Source organism: Macaca fascicularis, chromosome 3 (assembly GCF_037993035.2).
Source record: "Macaca fascicularis isolate 582-1 chromosome 3, T2T-MFA8v1.1".
NCBI lineage: Eukaryota > Metazoa > Chordata > Mammalia > Primates > Cercopithecidae > Macaca > Macaca fascicularis.
The window spans coordinates 108573888-108599602 of NC_088377.1; the positions used below are offsets into that span (position 1 = coordinate 108573888).

At 37.0% G+C, this 25715-nt stretch overlaps 1 protein-coding gene across 1 annotated transcript in view; it reads right to left on the minus strand.

Annotated features, from left to right (window-relative positions):
- Positions 1-25715, minus strand: part of DNAH11 (dynein axonemal heavy chain 11) — a 385830-nt gene that overhangs the window by 258078 nt on the left and 102037 nt on the right. Inside the window, exons 27-30 of the mRNA XM_065542209.2 lie at positions 24046-24137; positions 22725-22851; positions 7000-7149; positions 3954-4187 (exon numbers count right to left, since the gene is read on the minus strand). Of these exons, the coding sequence (XP_065398281.1) occupies positions 3954-4187; positions 7000-7149; positions 22725-22851; positions 24046-24137 (603 nt within the window). The remainder of the gene's footprint in view (positions 1-3953; positions 4188-6999; positions 7150-22724; positions 22852-24045; positions 24138-25715) is intronic.

The following is a 25715-nucleotide window of genomic DNA, read 5'->3' on the forward strand; positions in this document are numbered from 1 at the left end:
ATAGATAATGGAGACTGGGAATCGTTAGGGGGTGGTAAGGAGTGGATGATGAGAGATTAAAGGACACAGTATACATTGTTCAGATGAAAGATACCCTAAAAGCCTTAAATTCACCATTACAAATTCAATGCAGGTAGCAAGATTGCACTTATACTTCATACATTTATGCCAATAAAATTTTTAAAAATTTTAAATGAGAAAGTCCAATTTATATAAACAGCAAAATAGTGGTTACCAGAGGCTGAGGGGTAGAAGGTCTGGGGAGAGATTAGTCAAAGGACACAAAATTTCAGATGGGAGGAGTAAGTTCAAGAGGTCTATTGTACATCACGATTACCTCAGTTAGTAACAAAATAACATATTTTTGAAAAGTGCTAAGAAAGTACCTTTAAACATACCACACAAAAAAGTATGTGAGGTAATGCATATGTTAAATACCCTGATTTAGGCATTCCATGATACATACAGATATCAAAACATTATGTGTACCCATAAATATACATGGTGTTTACCTTTCAATTAAAATGTAAAATTTTAAATAATGAAATATTTAGGGGTAAAGATTATGGTATCTGTAACTTCCTTTGAAATGATTCACAGATACAAAATGAATTGATGGATGGTTATAGGGTTTGATAAATGACATGTGATAAAGAAAATAAAACAAGATAGTAATTATAGAATCTAATTATAGAATCTACATGTTACAAAATTCTTTCAGCTTTTCTGTATGTTTGAAAACTTTTATTACAAATTACTAAGAAAAATCTATTAAATGAGTTGTGTATCACACTGGACACCATCGTCATTATTATCATAGCATTAACAACAGCAGCAATAGCCAGTCCTTATATAGCACATCAACACTATTTAAAAATAGTATTTGGCTGGGCACGGTGGCTCACATCTATAATCCCAGCACTTTGGGAGGCTGAGGCAGGTGGATCATCTGAGGTCAGGAGTTCGAGACCAGCCTGGCAAACACAGTGAAACCCTGTCTCTACTAAAAATACAAAAATTAGCTGAGCATAGTGGCAGGTGCCTGTAATCTCAGCTACTCAGGAGGTTGGGGCAGGAGAATTGCTTGAACCTGGGAGGCTGAGGTTGTAGCGAGTCGAGATTACACCATTGGACTCCAAACTGGGCAACAAGAGTGAGTGAAACTCTGTCTCAAAAAAAAAAAATTATTTTCCATATACTAACTAAGTAATCCTTCTAATGATCCTATGATGCAAGTACTGTCATTGTCCGTGTTTTGCAGATGATGAAACTAAGGCACAGAGTAGTTAAACAGCTTGTCCATAGTCACACAGCTAATAAATAGTAGAAGCTGAGATTTGAGCCTACTTAATCTGGCCCTGGATTCCTCTTTCTTCTTGATCATATGCTACAAGGAAGAAAAGTTTTATCAGAACCACAAAAAGAAAGAAATCTTAAAATTATCCCAAAACAAGACAGACAGCTTATAGTGGAAAAATACTTTGAATGACATAGATTTTACAATAACAACAATAAAAGCCATAAGATAAATGGAAAAATATTTTTAAGGTATTAAAAAAATTATCAACTTAGAATTATATACCCAGCTACATTATTAAAAAGGACGTCAAAATAAAGACAAGGAACCAGAAATTTTCCTGTAACAATTCATCACTACACAAACTGCTAAAATATATTCTATAGAAAGAAGAGAGCAAAAGGGAATCAGGTGAAAAATAAATAGAAAGTGAGCAAAGTCATTGGTAAATATGTTGGTGAATCTAATTAAGATCTGAAATAATACCACTCCCACCCTAATTAATGGATAAATTTTTAAAAATAAGGTTTAAATGACTGCATGTAAGATGGGGATGGAGAAGAGAGTAAATGATCCTAAGATTCTTGAGGAGAGACGTAAGATCTATTAACAATTAATTAGAATGTAAGTGTCTGAGTGGAGGAACATCACTGCTAGAACCACAGAACCTAGAACAGTGCCTGATAAGAAGTTAGAGAACCAGAGTAAACCGAAAGAAAGGAGAAGAAAGAAAATGAATTCTGGTATACCTATATAAAGAAATAATATTCAGTCACTTTTAGTGTGGATCGATGTATATTTATGACAAGAAAAAATGTAGATAATATATTGAGTGAAAATATACAGTAATCAAATAAATGTATGGAATGTAAAAGAATTTAAAAAAATGTATATCTATAGACACAGATACATAGCTACATAAATAACTACACTAATATATAAATAGCTAGAGATTTACACATGTTTATACCTATAAATAGGGATGTCTATACATACATAGGGAAATACAGATAAAGATAAACAGTAAATAGAGAAAAAACTTTTGATGTTTGCATGCCAAAATGTTAATAATTTTTCTCCTGAAAATGAATTTATGGATGTTGTTTAAATGTTATGTCCCTTCTTTTCATTTTCTGTGACTATTTTTGCTTTATCATCTTTAACAGCAAACAATAACAAAGAAACCATACAATAAAAATAAAGCTGACATAAAAATACCCATAAAACATCATTTAACCTTATAAGCAATAAAATAGCAACAAAAAAAGACAAGTTGGAGATAAGAGTTAAGAGAAAAATAACAGAGTAAAATAAGTAGGAATATGCTTATAGAAAGATTTAAGTTTGAGCAATGATTGATAATAGCTGAAATTTAAAAGAGGATATTATTTTAACCAAGTATTTTTAAATGTCCTTAAATGCATAATGTAAATGGTCATAATAAAAGCATAAATATCAATAAATTAACCAGAGGCTATTTTATAAGAAAGGCATAATAGAATTGCATTTAATTATCTCAGTTATTTATGTCCATGAAAAAAAAATTTAACTACTCAGCTTCAGCAACCAAGTGGCAGTTACTAGAATTGCAAAGATGGCACCCTAGGAAGAAACCAGCCACTTCTTTAAATTGAATCCTGTAACTTCAAGTCTATTAAACAGAAACCATTACCTTATCTTCCTAAGAGTGTAAAATCAAGAATTTCTTTTTCTCCAAAAGTAAGTGGTACAAAAACTTCTTTAGTATTATAAATAAGCTGGGTGGTCACTATGCAAGATTGAAAGAGCAAAATTAAAAGGAATAATCTACACTTGAATCTTCAAATGTGTTAACAATACAAGGATCACTCGCTATCTAAATCCATTTGATTCTTAAGGTATTGAAGTAAAAGTACTGCTAAGGCAGAAAAGGGGTGATGAGGAACATTGGGAAGCATTTTAACTCAGTACCAGGAAGAGGGTGCAATCCTACCAGGTTTATTTATAAACTGTGCAACATTGGGAAAGCCACTTCATATTTCTGGATTCAGATTTTATCCACTGATAACCAGAAGAGTAGACGAACTAATACTTAAACTCCTTTTCAAGCCTAATATACTCTGATTCTATAAGCTCAAAGAAAGACTACATCTCTGAACTGTTATCTAGCTCACAGCACATAGTAAGATGAAAGACTTAAGGAAAGGTCACAGGGTAACTGGGATCAACAGAATTCAAAACAGATTATTTTTCAAAGTTCTCATCTGTAATTTAAAATTAACAGAAAACCAAAGCCCATGAAAATATTTGCTCTTGCTAAGCCACCCTCCATCATTTTGAATAATGCAAATCATGCACATGTTTTCTAATAAATACATGATCTGCCTAGTTGGAGAGTCTTACAGAGAAGGAAATAAGTATGTACAGTATCTAGGATGAGTGCTATCCTAGAGTCTTAGAAGACAATAGACATGATGTACTTTTTAAAAACCCATATAGAAATTTAGAAGGATACCACAAAGGTAAAAAATGATTTAACAACTGATTGCTAAAATCTTCCCAGCGTAGTATTTTGCACACAGAAGACACTCTGTAAATGAATGACTAAAAGAATGAATGAAGCAAGCTTACATCTTGAAGTTCCTTTATGTCTCAAAATCACAAATCTATAAAATACCTGTTTTTTATGGAAATCCTTCAGGGCTGTTTCGTAGCCTTCTTCCAGTCTACTGAAGGCTATTCCTACATCTGTGGTCCACCATATTTGTGAGCTGGTTAGTGCAACTTGAGCCGGGAAATCAAAAATCCACAGTTCCCTAGGTTTTTCCTCATAGGCCACTATGGCTTCTGTGATAGAATGACGCACTGTGTCTTGCATAGTCTGTTCAAGTTGCAGAAGCCATGTTTCCACCTTTGGAAGCAAGTTGAAATGTTATAACACAGGATTAACTACGGAAGGATAATTTCATCCTCCTACTGGCTCTAAGGCCATGCAGCGGGTAATGCCCCAGGTGGATTCATTTTAAACCCAGGTAGAAAACTGCAAGAGGGATAACTCATAGAGGAAAGTGAACTGATGGTGAAATCTTTCTCCTACATGAACCTGTCTTCTCCCAGGAATAATGCTCATCTTACTTTACCCACCAGCTGGCTAACAACTTTCAACAGCTTAAACAGAAAAGGGGTTCTCCATTACTCATTTCTCAGCTTTGAAAGCAAGGAGGTTCTAGACCAAGATTCCCCTCTGGTAACACACAGTGTTTTCAGAAACCAAATGTCACAGACACCTGTAGAGGTATGAGTCATATTCTAGAGCTTTAATAATACAAATTCAGTTAAATTTTTTTCCTATTAATTTTTAAATCTACTGAACTCTTCTCTAAAATCTTCATAATTCATAGTTTTAAGATAAAATGTTTTCAGCAAGTACCTTAATTATATTCCCTACTGGTTCTAATCTTCACACTTGTCAGAAATTAGACCACAGGAGAGTATGAGAGATAGAACAACTGCTGACTTGTCAAACTTAATCTTTTTTTTTTTTTTAATTGAAGCTTACTTTGCTCCCACAAATACAACTTAGCCAGTTTTCCATCCTGTCAAATGTATTTTGTTATATTAATCCAGGTATTTGTTTCCTTGGGATATCATATAATTAAAAGGATACATATATTATTTGCAAATAATTGACCATAGCAATAAAAAGTGACTATAATAAATAAATACCAAGAATCACATGAGATTTTTAAGATGATACAACTGATTTCTTCCTCCACCCCTGTGAAGAGAGCAGCAGCATTCCTAGAACCTCTGGAGAATTGGGATGGAGTAATATGTGGTTAACAAGCTGACAACCTCCTCTCTTGAAAGAAACAGGAAACACTGCCCTGGCAACAGCCTCAGTATCTCTTCTTAAGGGCCGTCCCTCTGGCTTCACAACTGTGCTTTGTTAACAAGCAGGAGTTCAGATTAATCGAATTAGATCAGGTTGTTCTGATCTAACCAATGGGGTCTGGTATCTCTGCCTTAATAACTAAGGGTAACTCTTAATGTCACCAAGCAACAAGTTCCCTCACTAATTCAGTCATTATTGTACGTCTCCTGGATACCCTGGGATCCACATCCTCCACATGGCCACCTGTTCTCAAGAACTCTGCAGTCCATTTGGGAAGACCAAACACACATATATGTCAATATGTCAGCTCACGTACAGATGACTGTGCCAACAATGACAACCTAACTCAGTATGCTTTGAGAACTAAGCTCTGATGAGGTGCTTGCTGGATCCTTCCCTTTTTGGTACTTCTCAACCAACCCCCATAACAACAATTGCTACCTCCATTATTATGTGCATATCCATTTTCTCAATGGGCCTAAGAGCTCCTCGAAGACAAGGGCCATTTCTGAACTCCCAAAAGCCTGACCTAGCATCTGACGCACAGTAGGTATTCAACACTTGCTGAAGAACATACTAATGGACTAAATTGGGGGGAATCCAATTAAAAGAGTGCAGAAATACAAAAAAAAAGCACCAAATTAAAAGCATCTTTTTATAAAAGGAAGGCAATTAGAGGGTGAATTTGTATATGTTTACAAGTCTCTAGCATAAGTTGCTTATACAGAATAAATTAGAGCACTATAAAAACTTTCAATATCAAGGGTTCCTGCTAGTGACAAACACATCCATCAATTGGACTACCCCCTCCGGGCATCATGCCAGTCAGCGAGCAGTTTGCTGGGAGGGAGCAGACAGCAACACACTTTTGTCAAGAGAGTTTATGGCAACTTTTTCTAATCATTATAATATCATCCTAAAAAGCCCAAGAGATCAAAAAATATATTTTAATCAAAGTATTCCACCATCTGCTTCTCCTTCATTTGGCAGGATTTTTCTGGTACAATATTAAAAAGGAACAGAAAGGAGTAAAGAAAACCCTTGTAAAACAAGGTTGCAACTCGCATTTCTGCAAATACTTTAAGGAACCCCTGCCACAACCCAAATGGTTCTCCAATAGACGCTATTCCTTCAGTCACTCTGTGGATTAACCCAAGCTATGCGATCATCATCATAAAAAGATGCAATTCCCCTAAATCAGATGAAAACACCAGAAATGCTTTCATAAATCATAATGAGCCATTCTTGTGGATAACTGTTAAGAATATTTTTAAGGTATTTGGCTGCGAGAGGAGAGAATATGCTAACTTAATTCTGTGCACATGGTAATTAGAGTATAGGACATCAGCTTGCTAGACTCAATCAACTGTATTTACGAGGAGCCATTTATAACATTCACAATGGACTACTGAACCACAAAGCCTCTTTAAAACAAGCTTTATTGCAAGGTGCTGCTTCACTATAACCCTTCTCTGTTCTCTGAGCAGTGGTGAAAACAGAATACGCTTTGTAGGAGACTCAGACACTGAGCTGCATTTGCCACTAATTCTGGGGTCACTCATTCAATCTGTGACAGTTGCTTCCGTCTAGTTCAATTCCTAGCATCTCTGAGACCCTGCTGGGTGCCAAAGCCACATGAGTAGAAACTGGGATGCATGGCAGAAGAGCCCTCTGTCACAGGGGATACAGGTAAAAAGGAACCTCCCAGCCCAAAACTAAGCAGAGCCTGATTTGACCTGAGTTGAATTTTTTTCTTGTTTAATTCAACCTTCTAAGAGTATGCTGAAAATACTCCCCTAACATGGAAAATCTCATAATCAAATCTTACATGGCCCACACATTCACACTCGGCTTGGAATGGGACATACTCCTTTTCTTTGCTGTACATTCCAACTGCCCTGTGTGCGGAGACATCCTGATTGTCTTCAAACTGCAGATCTGCAATGCTGTCGAAAAGTTTGGCAAGGTGATGTGTTACCTAAAATGAGAATATTAGAAAAGATAAGAGCATTTCTCACTGTAGGTGTATTCTGATAATCTAGAGATGATGCAATATGAAGTCATGAAACTTTCTGGAGTTAGAGTTTCCTCAAAATGTTTTCCCTCAAGATAAAAGTTACTTCTAAAATATCAGAGCTTGAAAGGATCTTGGTGGAGAAGTGGCCAGGCACTCTGGTCAAACCATCACATATTGGCTGACGAATGCTTACCATGAAAAGTGATCTATTTTCTACTTGATGACTGGAGGATTACTGACTTCTCTATCTCTACCGTATTCCTGTAGACGTGCATCCTGCTGGGCCTTCTGTAGTCAAATTTTAAAAATTCAAGTTCACAGCATTAGTGTACACTATGAAAAAGCTATTAAAGTGTCTGAAATGAAAAATGTCAATTAGAAAGAATCTTACTTTTGAGGGCGGTTGTGTGTTAACATGCACTTGCCTTGATACTTTGGTGAGCCCCACAGTATCCTTGGTACATAAGAAAGGTGAGTAGGATTTCCCCCTTTTCATTGATAAGGAAATTGAAACTAAAATATTAAGTAAATTCTCCAAGTTGACATATAAAAGTAAGTGGCAGTTAGACATTGAATCTATAATTCCAGGCCACACCTATACAGATCAAGTTCTTCTGGTGTCATAACCTCTTACATCCTAAGTTTTGCATTCTCCAGTAGAAAACCAGTAAATAGTACATTGAACTCTATGCAGGTTCCAGACAATTTGGGGAAAGAAAAAAAAAAAAACAACAAAGATCAGATGAAAGACAAAATATTAGCATTTATTTTGCAGAAGTCAGTTTGAAGAACAAAATCTAACTGGCCTCCAACCGCAATCCCAGCATGTACAACACTTATTCATCTCGTTACATTAGTACAGACCAGAACAAGCCTCCTCTGGGGAGCACTGCCCTATGTTTTTGTCATGGAGGAAAGGAAACAATGACATGTGTTGCGTACGTAAATTCACACCCAAGGGGACAAAAGAGAACAGACTTTACTAATCAGGGAAGTTACTCTATCATCTCTCTTGGGGTAGACTGAGTCAAGGGCAGGGGTCAGCCCAGAAGAAGTATCAGAAATGGGAATACATGTTCCCTTGTTATCATGGTGCAAATAAAAGCTGCTAAGTGGAAAACAGTTTTGTGGTTCCTCAAAAACTTAAACAGAATTACCAATGATCCAGCAATTCCTCTCCTAGGTATATACTCATAGAGGTGAAAATAGGAACTCAAACAGGTATTTGTACATCTCTGCTCATTGAAGCATCATTCACAATAGCCAAAAAGTGGAAACAACCTAAATGTCCATCAAATGATGAATGGATAAACAAAATGTGGTATATCCATACAATGGAATATTGTTCAGTCATTAAAAGGAATATTACTGATACACGCTGCAACTTGGATGAACCTTGAAAACAAGCTAAATGAAAACCAGTCACAATATACTACACGTCATATCTTGTATTATCCAATTTATATGAAATATCCACAGTAGATAAATCCACAGATACTGACAGCAGATTGGTGGCTGCTAGGGGCAGGAGGGAGGGGTATGAGAAGCTACTGCTTAATGGATAGGGGGTTTTACTTTCTGCTTGATAAAAATGTTTTGGAATTAGATTAAAGGTGGTTGCAAGACACTGTGAATGTACAAAATACTATTGAATTGCAACTTAAAACAGTTAATTTTATGTTAAATTTTACCTCAACAGAAAAAAATATGAGCTGCTGATAACCAGAAGATAGGGTGAAGCAATACAAAACATTTCCAAGCATATAGTCTCCATTGCTGTAACAAACTTTTCTTGAAATGCAGTTTAACCGGACATGGTAAGTATACCATAGCAGCTTCTAGAAACAATAGCAACCTGCCTAAATTTTCTGCATGACAAGACCAACACCAATATTGGTAAGGAACTTCTTTAGGGTGATTTAATCTTTGAAGCTTTCAGCCTTTTCATTTTTGCTGTACATGCAGTTTTAGTATCAAAGAAAATCACAGCAAGAAGTCCTCTGAGTTTAAAATAGATGAGTTTTTGAGACTCTCGCTTACTTTAAACACAGATAGTGTGGTAGCTGCCTGATCACAGCTTGAGTTCTGTTCTCCTCCATCCCTGTACATTACCCAGAGGATATTAATATAGAGAAAGTCTCCAATAATCTCATAAATCACTCTCACAGCTGAAGTGGACAGGAAGTACACAGATGTTGAATGGCTTCTACTGTGTAATGGGCCTAGATAATATTCAACTGAAAAGCCTTCGGATAAATGAGACTTCAGCCATCAGACACCCTCACACATTATTGCTTGGGTGAGAAAATAATTTTGAGAACTTCTAGCTCTGTAGTAACTCAATGACCAGGAAACACAAACCTTAGGCAGAGTTCTCCTATTTCTTATATATGGCATAGTTGAAGTTAGATGTTTTCGTATTGTCTTCTATTTAAACTTTCTGAGGGAACAAGACTATTTTTTTAACTAGTGTGGACCCTGTTGCCCTCAGATTTGTTCTATTTTTAATGAGATCTCTTTGTATTTGTTAACCCAAAATTAAAATTCCTTCTTCCCAGTGAGCTGCTTGGAAAGGCCTTTCATTTTACAACTAAAAGGAATAAATTAGGCTGGGTGCTGTGGCACATACCTGTAATCCCAGCACTGTGGGAGGCCAAGGCGTGTTTATCACCTGAGGTCAGGAGTTCAAGACCAGCCTGACCAACACGGTGAAACCCCGTTCCTACTACAAATACACAATTATCTGGGCATGGTGGCGCATGCCTGTAATACCAGCTACTTGGGAGGCTGAGGCAGGAGAATCACTTGAACCCGGGAGGCGGAGGTTGCAGTGAGCCGAGAAGGCACCACCACACTCTAGCCTAGGCAACAACAGCAAAACTCTATCTCAAAATAAATAAATAAATGAAGACTTCGTAGGCCCCTCTTTTGATAGAGAAAGGAAATGAGCACTTCAAATCATTTTTTAAAAAGAACCAACAACTCATCATGTATTTTAAGTAGGTTTCTAAAAGATTAGTGCAAAAATTGAATACACTTAGTCCTGGCTTTGCAGAATAGTACAAAATCATAAAAATGACCACACTGGCTGAAATCACATTATGCAATCTGAATGATCAATGGGAGTAACCTATGATGGGACAACAACCTTTACAAATTTTTGTCAAAACATATAAAGCTTCTGTTTGTTATAAACATACAGGGTGATCAAAAAAAACCATCAACAAATATTTTGTCGACTGCATTTTAAAACACTAAACAGTTTTCTCTGCAGAAAACTTAAGTTATTTGAATAGCACTTGCCTCCTTCTCATCTTACTACTTAAGGTCCAGAACGAGCATCTTTTCTCTGCCTTGACAAACTCATACTCCCTTTGAATTTGTATCCAGCCATCAACATTTTATCTTTCAAGCATTCAATGTCATGAAATTTCTTGTAAATCTCTTTAATGTGAAGTCAGTTTTTGTTGTTTGGGGGGGGTTTGTTTTATTTAATGTGTTTGTTTTTGCTGGCATCACTTTCTCTGGTACATTTTCATCCTTTTTGTCAAAACCACTGTTGTCATTCATGTTCCCAAGTTTATCTTCACTAAGTTCCCCTGGCTGCATATCACTCTCTCCAGTGGTGTTCGGTCGTCACTGCCCATCATCTCTCTCTTCTGTGACTCCCATCTACGTTCGATTCCATTTTTGCTTCTAGCATTATCAATTTTCATTTCTTTGCTATACTTCCAACTTTGTTACTATTTCCTTCTGTCCATTAACTAATGAAAAATGTCATGTAGGTTCATCATAGAACTAACTACAAGCTTAGCTGCCTGTGTGTGAAGTGAGTAAAAGCAGCACAGTGGCTGATCACTGACAGAATTAGAAAGATGTGACATGACTGTCACTGATCATGATGCACATCTGTTACTTAGGCAGTGATTTCTGTGGGCTGAAGAGTTAGTAATCAAGTATGTGCTTTATGCAATCACTCAGAGTTAACATACCGTAGTATCTGAAATGTGAACCGTGTTGTCAGGGCACTAGCGTTATTTAACCAAACCTTAGTAACTGAAATTCATAAATATCAGAACTGTGCACAGGGAGAACCTCTTATGAAATAAAAGAACTTACATTTATCTAATTGTAACTAACTGAAAATACTTAATCACTAGGTAATTTTATAATTTAAAATGCATACCGGTACAGTGATCAGTTAATCTACCTTCATGACTTACAGCTACTGTTCACTTAGAAAACAAAGGGAAAAAAGATGAAATTACAATAGCTTACAATTATATTCTCAAACCTTAATGCTTGCTTTCTGCCTATATCTAAGTTCGTGTTTGCCCTATCTACCTAAAGATGTAGCTGCTGCTTATAAATGGGATAAAATATACACCAAGTCTAGTGCCACTCCTGGCCTGGTGAGCACCTTAGGACTCCTTCATATGTCTTCATTAACTGATTTATTCATAATGGCAATACTCACAATAATAATATTTGTAACAATATAAATCATGACCAAAATATGGGCAACCCTGGTCTTTTGTGGATGATATTCTCTAGAATGAGATAAAGTGAGTCCATGATTTTTACATGTGTAAAAACTTAAGTCAATGTGTCAAAATAGTAAATGGTTGTATATGTGTGTGTGTGTGTGTGTGTGTGTGTGTGTGTGTGTGTGTGTGTTTTAAATAACAGTTTTGGGCCGGGTGCAGTGGCTCACGCCTATAATCCCAGCACTTTGTGAGGCAGAGGCAGGTGGATCACCTGAGGTCAGGAGTTTGAGACCAGCCTGGCCAATATGGTGAAACCCCACCTCTACTAAAAATACAAAAATTTGCTGGGTGTGGTGGCACACACCTACTCTGGAGGCCGAGGCGGAGAATCGCTTGAACCCGGGAGGCAGAGGTTGCAGTGAGCTGAGATTGCACCACTGCACTCCAGCCGGGGCGACAAGAATGAAACTCCATCTCCAGAGAAAAAAATAATAATAAAATAATAAAATTAAATAACAGTTTTGGTCATGGTACAGGGAAATAGGCATGCAATACAGTTAAGAGACTAAATCTAAAAAAAAAAAAAAAAGCCTTCTAGAAACTAGTTAAATCAGTATGGCACATTCATAAAATGAAACCTCTTATAGCTACAAAACATCAAATGGTAGAGGAATATTACAATTTTGATTAAGTATATATGTTATAACTCACAAACACAGACACATTTAAAAAACTATGATCACTCAAAAATAGCAATGAGTATATTAATCTCATTTTTAATGTATTTCTATATTTTTCAAACTTTCAATAATGAACATGCAATTACTTACATAATTCAGATTTGCTTTTACCAAAAATAAAATCACAGTATAATATTTTGTAATTTGATTTTTCACTTACTACTGTAACTTAAACATATCCATGTATCATCAGTGCATATAGGATTGATTTTGTGTTTCTTTCATAAAATGTTTACATGCATGAATTATATAATTTTGTATAAATGTGTTCACAACACAAATGCTGGCTTTTTTAAATATTTGGAAATTGGAATACATATGCAGAAAAACAGGAAAACATCATGTGTGTACAACTTAATAAATTTTAACAAAGCAAGCACAACTCTTGTGATTACCACAAGATTAAGGAATAGAATAGTGGCTGGGCATGGTGGCTCATGCCTATAATCCCAGCACTTTGGGATTACAGGCCAATGCAGTCAGATCACCTGAGGCCAGGAGTTTGAGACCAGCCTGGCCAACATGGCAAAACCCCGTCTCTACTAAAAATACAAAAATTAGCTGGCCGTGGTGGTGCACACCTATAATCCCAGCTACTCAGGTGGCTGAGGCATGAGAATTGCTTGAACCAAGGAGGTGGAGGTTGCAGTGAGTCGAGATTGCACTATTGCACTCCAGCACTCCAGCCTGGGTGACAGAGTGAGGCTTGGTCTCCAGAAAAAAAAAAAAAAAAAAAGAATAGGATACCAGCACCCATAAGACTCCTCATGATGCATGCCAGTTACTATTTCTCTAAAAAGGGACATTATCTTTACAGAAGTGAATTCACATAGTATGCACTCTTTTGCATCTGCCTCCTATGGTTCAATATTATGTCACTTGAATTCATTCATGTTATTTGGTATAGCACTAGGTTTTTTTCATTTTTATTACTATATGGTATTCCACTGTATAAAGACAATACAATATATACAATATATTTAGCCATTCCACTGTTAAGGGACATTTAAATTGCTTCCCGTTTGGGACTATTATAAAAAAGCAGCTATGAAAATTCTTGTATACTTCTTTTGGTCCATCTATGTAAGTATCTCTGCTGAATGTACACTGAGAAGGTGAACTGCTAGATAAAAATGTATGATATATTCCTATTTAGAAGATGCTGTTAAACAGTTTCCCTAAGTAGTTGTATTAATTTATAATCCTGATGGCTAGATATGAACATTCCCATTACTCCACATCCTATTGTTTCGTGAGTTTTAATTTTAGCCTTTGGTGAGTTTGATCTTGATATCTCATTGTATTAGCAAGCATACGTGTTGTTTGAATCCCAAATCATATTAACAATTTAGGAAATATCCACGCAAATTAAAAAGAGAAGGGAAAATTAATACTAGGCAGAGTATTTCCGTCTAGTAAAGAGAAACACATTAACTTATGTTGTTTTCCCCAATCTTCCCAAACTCACTGATGTCAAAACAACGATATCAATGTATTCAAGAAGGGAAAAAATAAAAGAAAATAAAAACTTGAATTAGTACTTGATTTTAATAAATTTTTTGCTTTGTTTTTAAATTTCAAGTAAAATATTTTAAATCAGTAGCACATAAAGTCTTTGATATTGATGAATATATATCCACATACACATATATAAATATGTAAACACATAAAGAACATATATTAATTAACCTTGCAGTATAACAAAATACCCCAAGATTTACTGGCTTCTTCATGAGCCACAATTCTGTGTGTTGGTTTTGGGTTGCCTCAGCTAGTCCAGCTGGGCTCTTCCACACATTTGTAGTCTGCTGGTGATCGATGGCTTCTCTCACATGTGTGATGGTTGCCCAGCTGGTAGCTTGGGTATGGGCATGTTCATCTCATTATCCAGCAGGCTAGTGTTGACTCATTCATGATGGGGTGATTATAGGTTTCCAAAGAGCAGCAAAAGGGCAAGTGCTGGCATACAAAAACTTTTCAAGCTTTTGCTAATGACACAGTGGCCAAAACAAGTGATATGGCAACCCAAATGGAGAATTAGTATCTAGCCTTGATAAATACTGCCACACCACATTGAAAGGGCATGGATACAGGAAAGCAAAGAATTTGTGGCCAATTTTACAATATTATATGTTATGTACTTTTACTGGTTCTTTATGCACTTTGTTTTGCCTGTTACTTAGAAGCCAAAGAGATAATACCTAATGTTTTCCCCATTTGGTATATAAGGATATTGAGGTTCAGAAACGTTAAGCAATAACATTGTCAGTAATCAATAGGGCCAGTATTTAAACTTACATATATATTATTTCAATGTTCCTATTTTTTTGATACCATTCCATCTTCTAGTGATTGGCTAATGCTCCAATTTTGTCTACTTCCATACAGTTGACATTTCAGTGTTCATAATTTTTTGGTATAGATCCAAATTTCCATCTAGTGTCTTCTTCCTTTTGCTTGAAGAACTTCCTCTAACATTTCTTGTAGTGCCAGTCTGGTGGTGATGAAATCTTTGAGTTTTTGAATGTGTTAAAACATCTTTATTTTGCTATCATTTTTTAAAAAGGTATTTTTACTGGGTATAAAATTCTAGGGTTACAGGTGTTTTTTTCTTTCAGTACATTGAAATTGCTACTCCACTGTAGGCCATGCATGGTGGCTCACATCTGCAATCCCAGCACTTTGGGAGGCTGAGGCAGGTGGATCACAAGTTCAGAAGATGGAGACCATCCTGGCTAACACGGTGAAACCCTGTCTCTAGTAAAAATACAAAAAAATTAGGTGTGGTGGCAGGTGCCTGTAGTTCAAGCTACTTGGGAGGCTGAGGCAGGAGAATGGTGTGAACCTGGGAGGTGTAGCTTGCAGTGAACTGAGATCGGGCCACTGCACTCCAGCCTGGGCAACAGAGCGAGACTCTGTCTCAAAAAAGAAAAAAAAAGAAAATAGAAATTGCTACTCCACTGTCTGCTCACTTGCATTGTTTCCAGTGTGAAGTCTGTTGTCATCCTTATGTTTGTTCACTTGTATAAAATTTGGTTTTATGGATGATTTTGAGAATTCCATATTGTTTTGACCAATTTGAGCAATTTGGTGTAGTTTTCTTCCTGTTTTTGTGTGTTTGGGCTCATTAAGTTTCAGGCAAGAAGGTAAATCCAGTTCCTTTCATCTTGGCCAGAAACAGAAAATATACCTCTTGTTGTGGTTTTAATTTGCATTTTTCCCCGATAACTTTTGAAGTTGAGCAACCATTCTTATGTTTACTAACCATTAGAATCTTTTTTTGTGAACTGTCGAAGGATTCTGCCCACTTTTATATTAGATTATGTGCCTTTGTTCTTTTGTAGGAATTCTTTATATATTCCATATATGAGTCTTTAGTTTGTATTGCAAACACCTTTTCCCACTTTGCAGCTTGCATTGTTATTCTCTTAACAAGTATCTTTTGATAAGCTAAAGTTTTAAAATTTTAACATAGTCAAATTTATCCAATATTTCCTTTGTAGTTAGGACTTTTGTGTCCAGTTTAAGATATTTTGCTTATTCCAAGATCATGAAGATATCCTTCCTCACACGTTGTATATTGTTTCATTGTTTTACTTGTCACATTTAGATCTACATCCATCTAGAACTGATTTTTAGATATGGTAGACATCTAATTTTTAGATATCTGATTTAGATATCTAATTTTTAGATCTAGTAGATTCCTCCTCCCCCAACCCTGGCAAATTTCTATCCAATCTGCCTTAGAGCCATTTCTTATTATTGTTTGATTCTCTGTATAATATCCTCCTTAACGGGGTCTGAGTTCCAGTTTTTATTTTATTTTCCTCCTTCTTTCAATTTCCATGAGCCTCCTGAAACCTCTGAGCAGCTTCTCATGCCGTTGGCCACATCTATGAATTATCAAATGTCTCAAGGAGAAAAGCAGCATCAAACATTAGGCAAATCTCTTTGTGCTTTCTTCTGCTGCTATCTTAGCCCCTGAAACACTAACTTCTTCAATGCTCTTTAAATGTTCTTCAGTGCATTTAAACAGATTTAGTTAAATATTTTAGCCACTTTTCTAGTTGTTCCCAGAAAGAACGGTACTCTGTTAAAAGCTAATTTGTTATAGCTGGAAGCTCTACCCACTGAGTTTAAGCTGGAACTGGACAACCTTCATCAAGTGGCATCAAAGCGAGGCTGAGACCAGAACAATTTCATATTCCATACAAGGGCCTAGAACTCCTTGCTGGCAGGACCCCACGTTCACAACATTTAATTTTTGGATCTCATAACATCGAAGTGATATTTTACTTTAACCGCACATTGTAATAACCCTAATGCTGTTGTATAACTTATACATTGGCCATGGAAAGAATTCCAAAGGGGCTACAACAGAATAGAATGCAGTGGCAACACATATGCAAAATGAAGAAAAAATTGTGCATATTGTTATATAATTTGTGATTAACCACATATTTATCATTTTGAGAAGATAATCAAGGATAATCTCCATGGGATATAAAATTTGACATTTATTTTGAAAGTAGATTCTCTATTTTCTTGTCATACACCTAAATACCTGAACCTCTAAGTGAATCAGGCTGCATTTTTATTAAGGTATCCATTTAAAATATTACACATTCCTAAGTCATGACAAGTAGAGTTGCTCTTATGCTGCACTTTCTGTGACAGACTACCCTTTCACGAGCAGCTTCTATTCCTTGCTCCTCAGCTGCAGGTACATAGAGCCAATGGCAAGATGGTCAAAACCACGACCCCTTTTCTGTGCCCTTTTGCTCCTTCTTTCTCATTCCTTCTTCAGCCCCAACTTAAACTCAGGAGCAACCACTTCCTTCACTTTAGACACCTCATATCTTTCCAGCTTTCTACTTCCTTTAGGAAAGTTAGAAGTTTTATTTAATTTTAACTAAAATTCATTCTTGCATGCCCTCAACTTACCATGTACATTTTGCGTCCTTTTCCTATTAATTTTCTAAAGAAGAATCTCCTCCTGTCAGCGAAGGTTTTGGCATACTATGAGTGATCATTGAGCTCCATCCTCTTGAAATTCATATGCTGAGACACTTTTACTTTTACTCCATCAGGAAGATAACCAAATGGAAGCTCTGCATAAAAACATACTGTGCTTGTGGGAATGTGGGGTCCAGATATTTGCTCCTTTAAGATCCAATGGTGCTTTTCATCACCTAATATAAAGCTCATTTCTCACAAGCACCTTTTTGAATGCCAATATTTACAGTCTATTAGAGGTATCAGTTGAGTACCATCTGTCTCATCACTGCAATTTAGGAGATTTCTCCAAAGACAAGTTGGCAGATTTCCTTGTGTGTAGACTGATGCAGATGCCCTTGAAGGGCATTTCTTCATGCAAACATTCAGCATTCCTGAGTGTATGTATCTTGTCATTTTAGAGAATGCATTGTGGCTTCAATTTGCACAGCTACAACCATCTAACAGCCACATTAAGTCATATTTTTAAAAGGTGAAATTAATTTTAATGTATATTTAATCCAGTATATCCCAAAATATTATCATTCAACATGTGAGTAATACAAAAAGTGAGATCTTTTCCATTATTTTATTTGCGGCAAGTCTTTGAAACCAGGTATGTATTTTATATTTACAGCACAGCTCAATTTGGATTTTTCATCTGAAAATGCTACACCTGTATTTTCATTTCATAGAATACGCAGGGGCAAAGGTAGATTCACACACCCAAGTTGTTTCAAACACACAATGTTTTCCGATAACTGAATCAAATATCAAGGTTTAGATTTAAATCAATTGCAATTCATTACAATAAAAAGTCAGTTCCTTAGCTGCCACATTTCAAGTGCTCAGTGGCCATGTAAGGGTCACAGCTACCCCATTAGAAGCACAAGTAGAGCCGATCACGTTGACAGCAAGTCTTTCTTTAGTACAAGCTCCATTGTGGGTTAGCTTCTCCAGACCTCACCTTCATGGAGAAGTTAAATGTTTCATAGACGAGAGAAAGAAAATGTGCAAACTGTTCTCAGACAAAAAGACCTTTCACATTAGGAATCAGTGGCTACAAACACCTTGATTGCCCAAAGTTTTCAGTTATTTTAAGGTAGTATATAACAACCTGAAAGGGTGCAAAGGGGTAAACTGATATTATTTTGTCTAACTTTAACCACTGTACTAATTCAGTTAAAAAATACAAATTTTTTCTGAAAGGGGAAAAAAATACCAAAGAATGTTAATACTGAATCCCATAAGGACTTCAGGTCAGTTGTCCGTAACTATTGTACCACATCAATGAATCCTGCAAATACACCTTTAAGTTTTATTTCTACAGCAACTACGAGAGAGTTTGACCACTGAAGTTAAGCAGCACCTGTATCCACCATCCTTTAGTTAACTGATAACCTTGGGAGGTCAGGCTGAATTTGGGGGGAAGAAAATTTTTAAAACTTGATGTTAACCAAACTTACCAAAACCTAATAATTACTGACAGCATTCTAGACACACCAATTTTATCCCTCTACCATTCCAACTCTTGTATCTTAAACTGGGGGTTTCTGCTTACAGAATTCGGGTTTTAGTGGTTATCAGACCTCCCTGGCTGGTCTATTCAAGCTGATCACATTCCACAATTAACTACAGAAACTCTCACTTGGACCAACACTCTTAAATGGAGTGTGGGTGGGTAAAGGAGGGGGGCCTGGAAAATTCAAGTCATTCACAAGATGTCAAGATGAGTTATCTACCCACAAAGGGCGCCTTTTATGGGGAAATTGCATTGTTGCTCCACAAGCTGCAGTTGCCATGTTATCTTGGTCACACTACAGGGAGCACATTCAGGAATGTTAGCACACAAGGCATAGACGGAAAGACTAAGTCTGGTGGTCTGAAACTGATTCTAATAATGAAAAGAGGGTAAGAGAGTGTGGCAAGATCACACTATCTGGCGTTAACAGCCTGTAGCATTAACTATTCCATAGTTAGTGAGCAAGAATTAAGAATGCATGTTGAATTTGCAGAACCATTTCTTTCAGGGAAAGAAGCCGGCTATTCCTCTAGATGACTCAAATGACCCTTAGCTCCTTTTCAACAAGTCACTTTTGGATAGTTATTTGTACCACAAAGGCTGCTAAACACTTCTTCTAATAATAGACCTTTAGTAACAGTGTGATAGCATTTTATGCAAATTTTAATTGTTCAAAATTTAAGTAGTGTACACAAAAAGACCTCAATGAAATCCCATTTTGAGCACAACTTGAAATACAAATTTTCTCAAAATTTCAAAATACATCAAAAATATATCCAACCACTTCAAATCTGTGTGTCAGAACTGTAAGCATGTTTATACTGTGGCCACAGGGCTAGATCCTATTAGCTGGCAAGAAGAAATACCCACCTCCCTTTGTTAGCATGGTGGCATTTATCAGCACAGCTGTGAGGGAGTTTGGAGAGCTCCATGCTGTGATTTTAACATTCAGCTTCATCATAATTTCAAATGTTTCAAAAGCCTTATATAATCTAGTCATTCATTAAGGAGGGGTACTAGTACTGAGCAATGTACCTGGAATTCACGGATTTAGAACTCATGGCTAAAATGCTATGAATGGGGTAGGCGAGGACACATCCACAGTAAGTCACACTGATAAAGGAGAAGATAGCACTCTGTAAAATACCAAAGTCATGTTGTGAAAAATTTTTTAAAGGGTTTACAAAGCACATCATTGAAATCTGAAAAATAAACTGGCATCAGGGATGCACAGACTGTGAGTCAACATGTAGTTTAGCTAAGGCACGAAGGATTTTTTTGAGGATTTAAAAGGAGGGTGAACAGAGTTGGTGACAAGAATTCATTGAGAGATCTTTTCCTCTAGCACAGAGGACAAAGAGGAAGTGAGTATGTGCACATTCTGAAGGTAACGGATGTGTGTTAGGACAGTTAGTCCCTCCAGGGTTTGGTAAGACACATCTCAATACCCCACCCTCCTCTACCTCCATGCACGCCTTCTACAGAAAGTACCATAGGGAGGAAGAGGGCAAAGGAGGCCATCTGCACAGTGTGAGTTATCAGCCACGATGCGGAGGCCATGGCATCTCCCTCCCCGTTTGTGGGTAAGATAGAAGACTGGGTCCCCCAACCTCCACTCTAAGGTCAAGCAAGAGGAATAGGAGAATCACTCATAAAAACTCTGGGTACCAGTAGGAAGTGAATCTTTGATGTGCCCCTTGTTTGGACACCTGCCTAGGTAGAAAAGGAGAAGGAAGATGGAACCAGGTGGCTGGTTACACTGCCAGGAGCAAGAACTGGAAGGATTAAAGTGGGGGTGGCTCTGGCATATACATCCCTGGGGAGGTTCCCTTTGTCCAGAGGACCTGCACACATGTTCCACCAGAAACCCAGCATGTGGATCCTTGCTGTTAAGGGTGAAGATGGACAGTCACTGCTGGTGAGGGAAGCAGGAGCAGTCATTAAGAAAGGGCAACAACAGAGAGATCACACCCCTAAACCCCTCTCCATGATAAATGGGCAGAGACGGGGGAGGAAAGGGCCAAAGTCTCCCTCTCAACCCCAAGTTATTAAATGACAGCTTAGTCTTGACATGGAGTGAGATGGAAATTTCCAACTAGAATATGATGAGTTGCTTTTGGTTTATTTTTTAAGTTTTTAATAAGAAAGGAAGACCAGGAAATTACAATACCTGCCCGAAATATTATAAAGGGGTCTGCTACGGGTGCAAAGAGATTCAGAAGGGCACATGTGAGATTAGTAATTGCAGAAAGATAAAACTGTTTCATGACTGTTATTCCATGAAATTAATATTATTCAATAAACCAGTCACATTAGTGTTCGTTCTGTTTAAATAATATGATTAAAAGAAAAAGAATGCTTACCTATTTACAGATTTATGCACCTCTCTGCTAACTTATTGAAAATTCATTTGGCATTGTAAGCATGTCAGATTTGAAAAGTATTCAGAAACATGTACTTTAATGAAATATAATACCTGCTACCCTCATATAGTCACCCTGGGCAGAGGGTCCAGCTGCTGGTCATGAGGATGCCCTCAGGGGCTTATTGAAGCATAGTGTAGTTACAACTATTATGTTTCAAAATAGTTTTTTTAAAGATATCTAATTGTGTGCTAATAAGTATGTAAAAGACGGATATAGTAGATTCATAGTCAGTTTAATCACAGAGATTTTATTTGCAAAGCCATCTGGAAATTAGCATGAATATACAAAACAATACTACCTGAGTGGTGACCCTGAACACATTGCCCAAACTGTCCAACAATTCTGTTACTAATAGCACAACCGCACTTATATTAGCAACAACAAGAATAGCCAACCAATTGAATTTAGGTTCAAAGTTAAATGATGAAGAGAGAAATCATTAAGATAAATACTGCGCCCAAAGAACAGCAAAATTCAGGGAACTGCAGTGTAAAGAGACACACATTCCAAAGAAAATGGCATAAAAAATATCTAGAGAAAAATTTTTCCAAGAAAAAAAACTGGAGAAAACTCCACAATTATATAGCACAAGCTTGAGTTTCAAAATAATCTGTAATACACAGTCAACTCTAGGAGCGCCCAGCTACGTCAGCCACAACAACTGTAAGATCTTAGTGAACAGGAATGATTGAGTAGGTCTAAATGAAAGACAACATTCTCTTAAAGTTTACAGGAAGTAGTGCTTTGGAATTTGTACAAAGTTTGTCTCTGATCTGAGCTTTCAGATTACACACGATAATATCTGTTTTGATTTGCTTTAAATATTGACGTGGGAATCAGCAAAAAGGTGATGCACTATTTTTGCACAGATAGGAGAAAATTCGAGGGTTAATTCAGGATGATCCTGAAATTACACAAATCTAACTTGGACAGCACTGAAAATTAGCCCAATGTCGTAATTATGAAGGTGACTCTGGAGGGAGGAGTAAGAAGGTACCAGCCATGATCTCTTTCCAAGTGACCCTTTCTCCCCTAGGAAAGCTGCTAACCAGGCAATGGATGCCCCAGCTCTTGTCCCAGAATTCTGGGGGATTTGGTGATAGTGTTTCTTTCCATCAACTTCTTTCAGCACTGTAAGCCTTACACATTTAATATCGTTCCTCTTTACTGAGCACCAGACAGTTATTCTTCCCACTCCCTTTTGCACAGCCTCTGACATACCTCTGATGCTGCATTACAAATTTTAACTGCAGATTTTCTAGTTCCTGGCCCACGTGACATGACAGGTAGCATCTGACAATGATAGAGACACTATGACTTTCCTCTGCTAACACAGTATAATACGAGACTTTCAAAGAAATATTACCTGTTTAGGCTGAGCTCCTTTTGAAAGAATGTCAAGTAAATCACCAGAAGAGATGAAATAGAAGCGAGGAAAGGCTATGCGCTTGGTTTCCAAGTATTCAGTGAGAGCTTTTTCACAAAGAGAAAGCCTATATGAATGAAAAATCTTTTTAAGCATATCTTGTCCATTCAGTCATTAAAACTTCAGCAAAACAAAACTCAAGTCCTGTCCATTCATTACAGTAAACTTACTGTTTAACAGGTAGCTTACTTCCTTCTTTTTGACACCATCATCTATCTTGCTTATGACTAATATACAAGTTATGCCAAGTAGAAGAGGACTATGCCAAATACACACACACACATGCACACACACACACACCCCATTAGTTGTGGCTAAATATGAATTAGACTTAGGATTACGTTATTCACTGCTTTTCTGAATGACACTCCTAAGCAGCAGTGGAGAAGACCAGGTTGCCATCCTTCAACCTGAGAGCAAAATGCACTAGTAAGATGTAATTGGTTTACAGTCTTCTTTTCCCCCACTGGATGTCTACAAAACACAAGTGACTTCCCTCCTGTCAGGTATTCAGAGGAGTCATAAGATCCAGAATTGGTTCCACTTTATTGCCCTCAGCAGAGCAGAAATGACCCAGAGGCAGAGCCCTGAAGCCCCAAAGAGCATCACTCAACTGAAATAATTAACTTTGCCCTTTTCATTACCAAAAAAACTTTCAGACTCTAAAACTGTTTTGTTTATGTAATATAAAATTTTATTTAGGTCTTTCCTTACCTTGCAATAAAAAAAGGATCGCAGTTCCACAACCCATCATTTTAGTAGCAGATGTGACCATTTTTTATCAAAAGCCAGAATTAAATGTGAAAATTATTTTACAAATGGCCCTTGGGACCATGATTTCAAAAGTGCTACTGTGCTGCCTCAGGATAATTTCTAATCAAATGAAACCGTACAGAAATTAAAGGACTACATTAACAGAGTGCAATCCCAGTTCCTGGCACACAGTAGGTGCTCAATCAATATTTACAGGATAGTTTGATGAAAGAATTGATCAATCAACCATGTCAATTATCTTGATAAGAAGATATATTAGCATAATACTCCTTTCAGAAAACAAATATTTTTGGATTTATTTACATTAACTTACTATATGTATGTTCCATGTAATATGTATGAGACAACTAGACTATTATAAGCAAAATTACAAAATAATTTACAAGAGGTTGCACCTCCATAACACAGTATTAAACACTCTTAGGTATGTGAAAGGGACTTCATAAAATTACAGTAAACTGATCATCTTCGATAGCTTTATTCTTACCTGGACTGTAAATCTTTAAGTTTTTCATAGAGATTAGGTCTGCATGTTGCTTCTAACACATTTTCTACTTTGGCTGTCTTGAACATTAACTCCTGTATGAAAGTGCAATACGGAGCCGTGGATATTAGAACAATATTTTCTAAACTTTTAAACGTTTCGAGAATTAAAAAATGAAGAACAAAGAATGAGGAGGCAAGGTTAAAGATACTTCTAAGAATGTCCGACACCACATCTGTTTACTTTTGCTTTTCAACTCTTAGATGAAGATCAAAAGCACGTACAAGCACACCGTTTTTATCAAAATAAATGTGAGAAGCTCTGTCACCACTTTAGGCCCAGAGAATTTTTCTCTTCTAAATCAAACGAAAAAGAATAAAGAAAGGCAAAAGGAGAAAGGGAACGGAGAATGGGAAGAGGAAAGAGAAGAGAAAGGGAGACAGGTAGGAGCAGTGTGGGGGAGGAGAGGGAGAGAAAAAGGGAGAAAGGGAGAGAAAGAGAGAGAGAGAATGAGAGAGCGCCCAGAATCTTAAAAAGCACACCTACATATAAAAATGAGAGAGACCTAAACAATCTATTTTTTCTTCCTCAAAAGTGAAATGAATTAAAATTTATCTGTGACTTCTATTTTAGGTAGAAAGAAAAAACATTTAATCTCAATTTTTATGAGAAAGAAATAGTCATTATCCTTTGCTAGAAATCTCTCCAATCAATTATCATTATGTGCACCATGCCACGTGCTTTCTATGGCTTTTACAGAAAAGAAAAACCGAAACTAGTAGTAGTATTTTCTACCTGTTGTCTTTTCTGTCTTTTACCTCTAAGGATGAATCTGTTTACCTTTATTACCACAAGGGTCGGCAATCTATGGTACCTGGGACAAATATGGCCTGATGATTGTTTTGCATGACCTAGAAGCTAAAAATGGTTTTTACATTTATTTTGGAGACAGGGTCTCATTCTGTCACCTGGGCTAGAGTGCAGTGCTGCAGTCATAGCTCACTGTAACCTCAAACTACCTTGGCTCAAGTGATCCTCCCACCTCAGCCTCCCGAGTAGCTAGACAAGTGTGGGCCACCTTGCCCAGCTAATTATTACAAAGTTTTTAGTAGAGAAGGGGTCTCACTATATTGTCTAGGCTTGTCTTGAACTCTTAGCCTCAAGTCATCCTCTTACCTTGGACTCCCAAAAGGCTGGGATTATAGGTGTGAGCCACCGAGCCTAGCCTACATTTTTAAATCACTGAAAAAAATAACCGGCTGGGTGCGATGGCTCACGCCTGTAACCCCAGCACTTTGGGAGGCCGAGGTGGGCAGATCACAAGGTCAGGAGTTCGAGACCAGCCTGGCCAATATGGTGAAACCCTGCCTCTACTAAAAACACAAAAATTAGCCAGAAGTGGTGGCGGATGCCTGTAGTCCCAGCTACTCAGGAGGCTGAGGCAGGAGAATCGCTTGAACCAGGGAGGCAGAGGTTGTAGTGAGCTGAGATTAGGCCACTGCACTCCAGCCTGGGAGACAGAGCAAGACTCTGCCTCAAAATAAACAAATAAATAAATAAATAAAAATAAAAATAAAAAACAGTATATTTTGTGACACATGAAAACTATGTGAAATTCAAATTTCAGTATCTACAAGTAAAGCTTTATTGGCATACAATCATATCCATTTGTT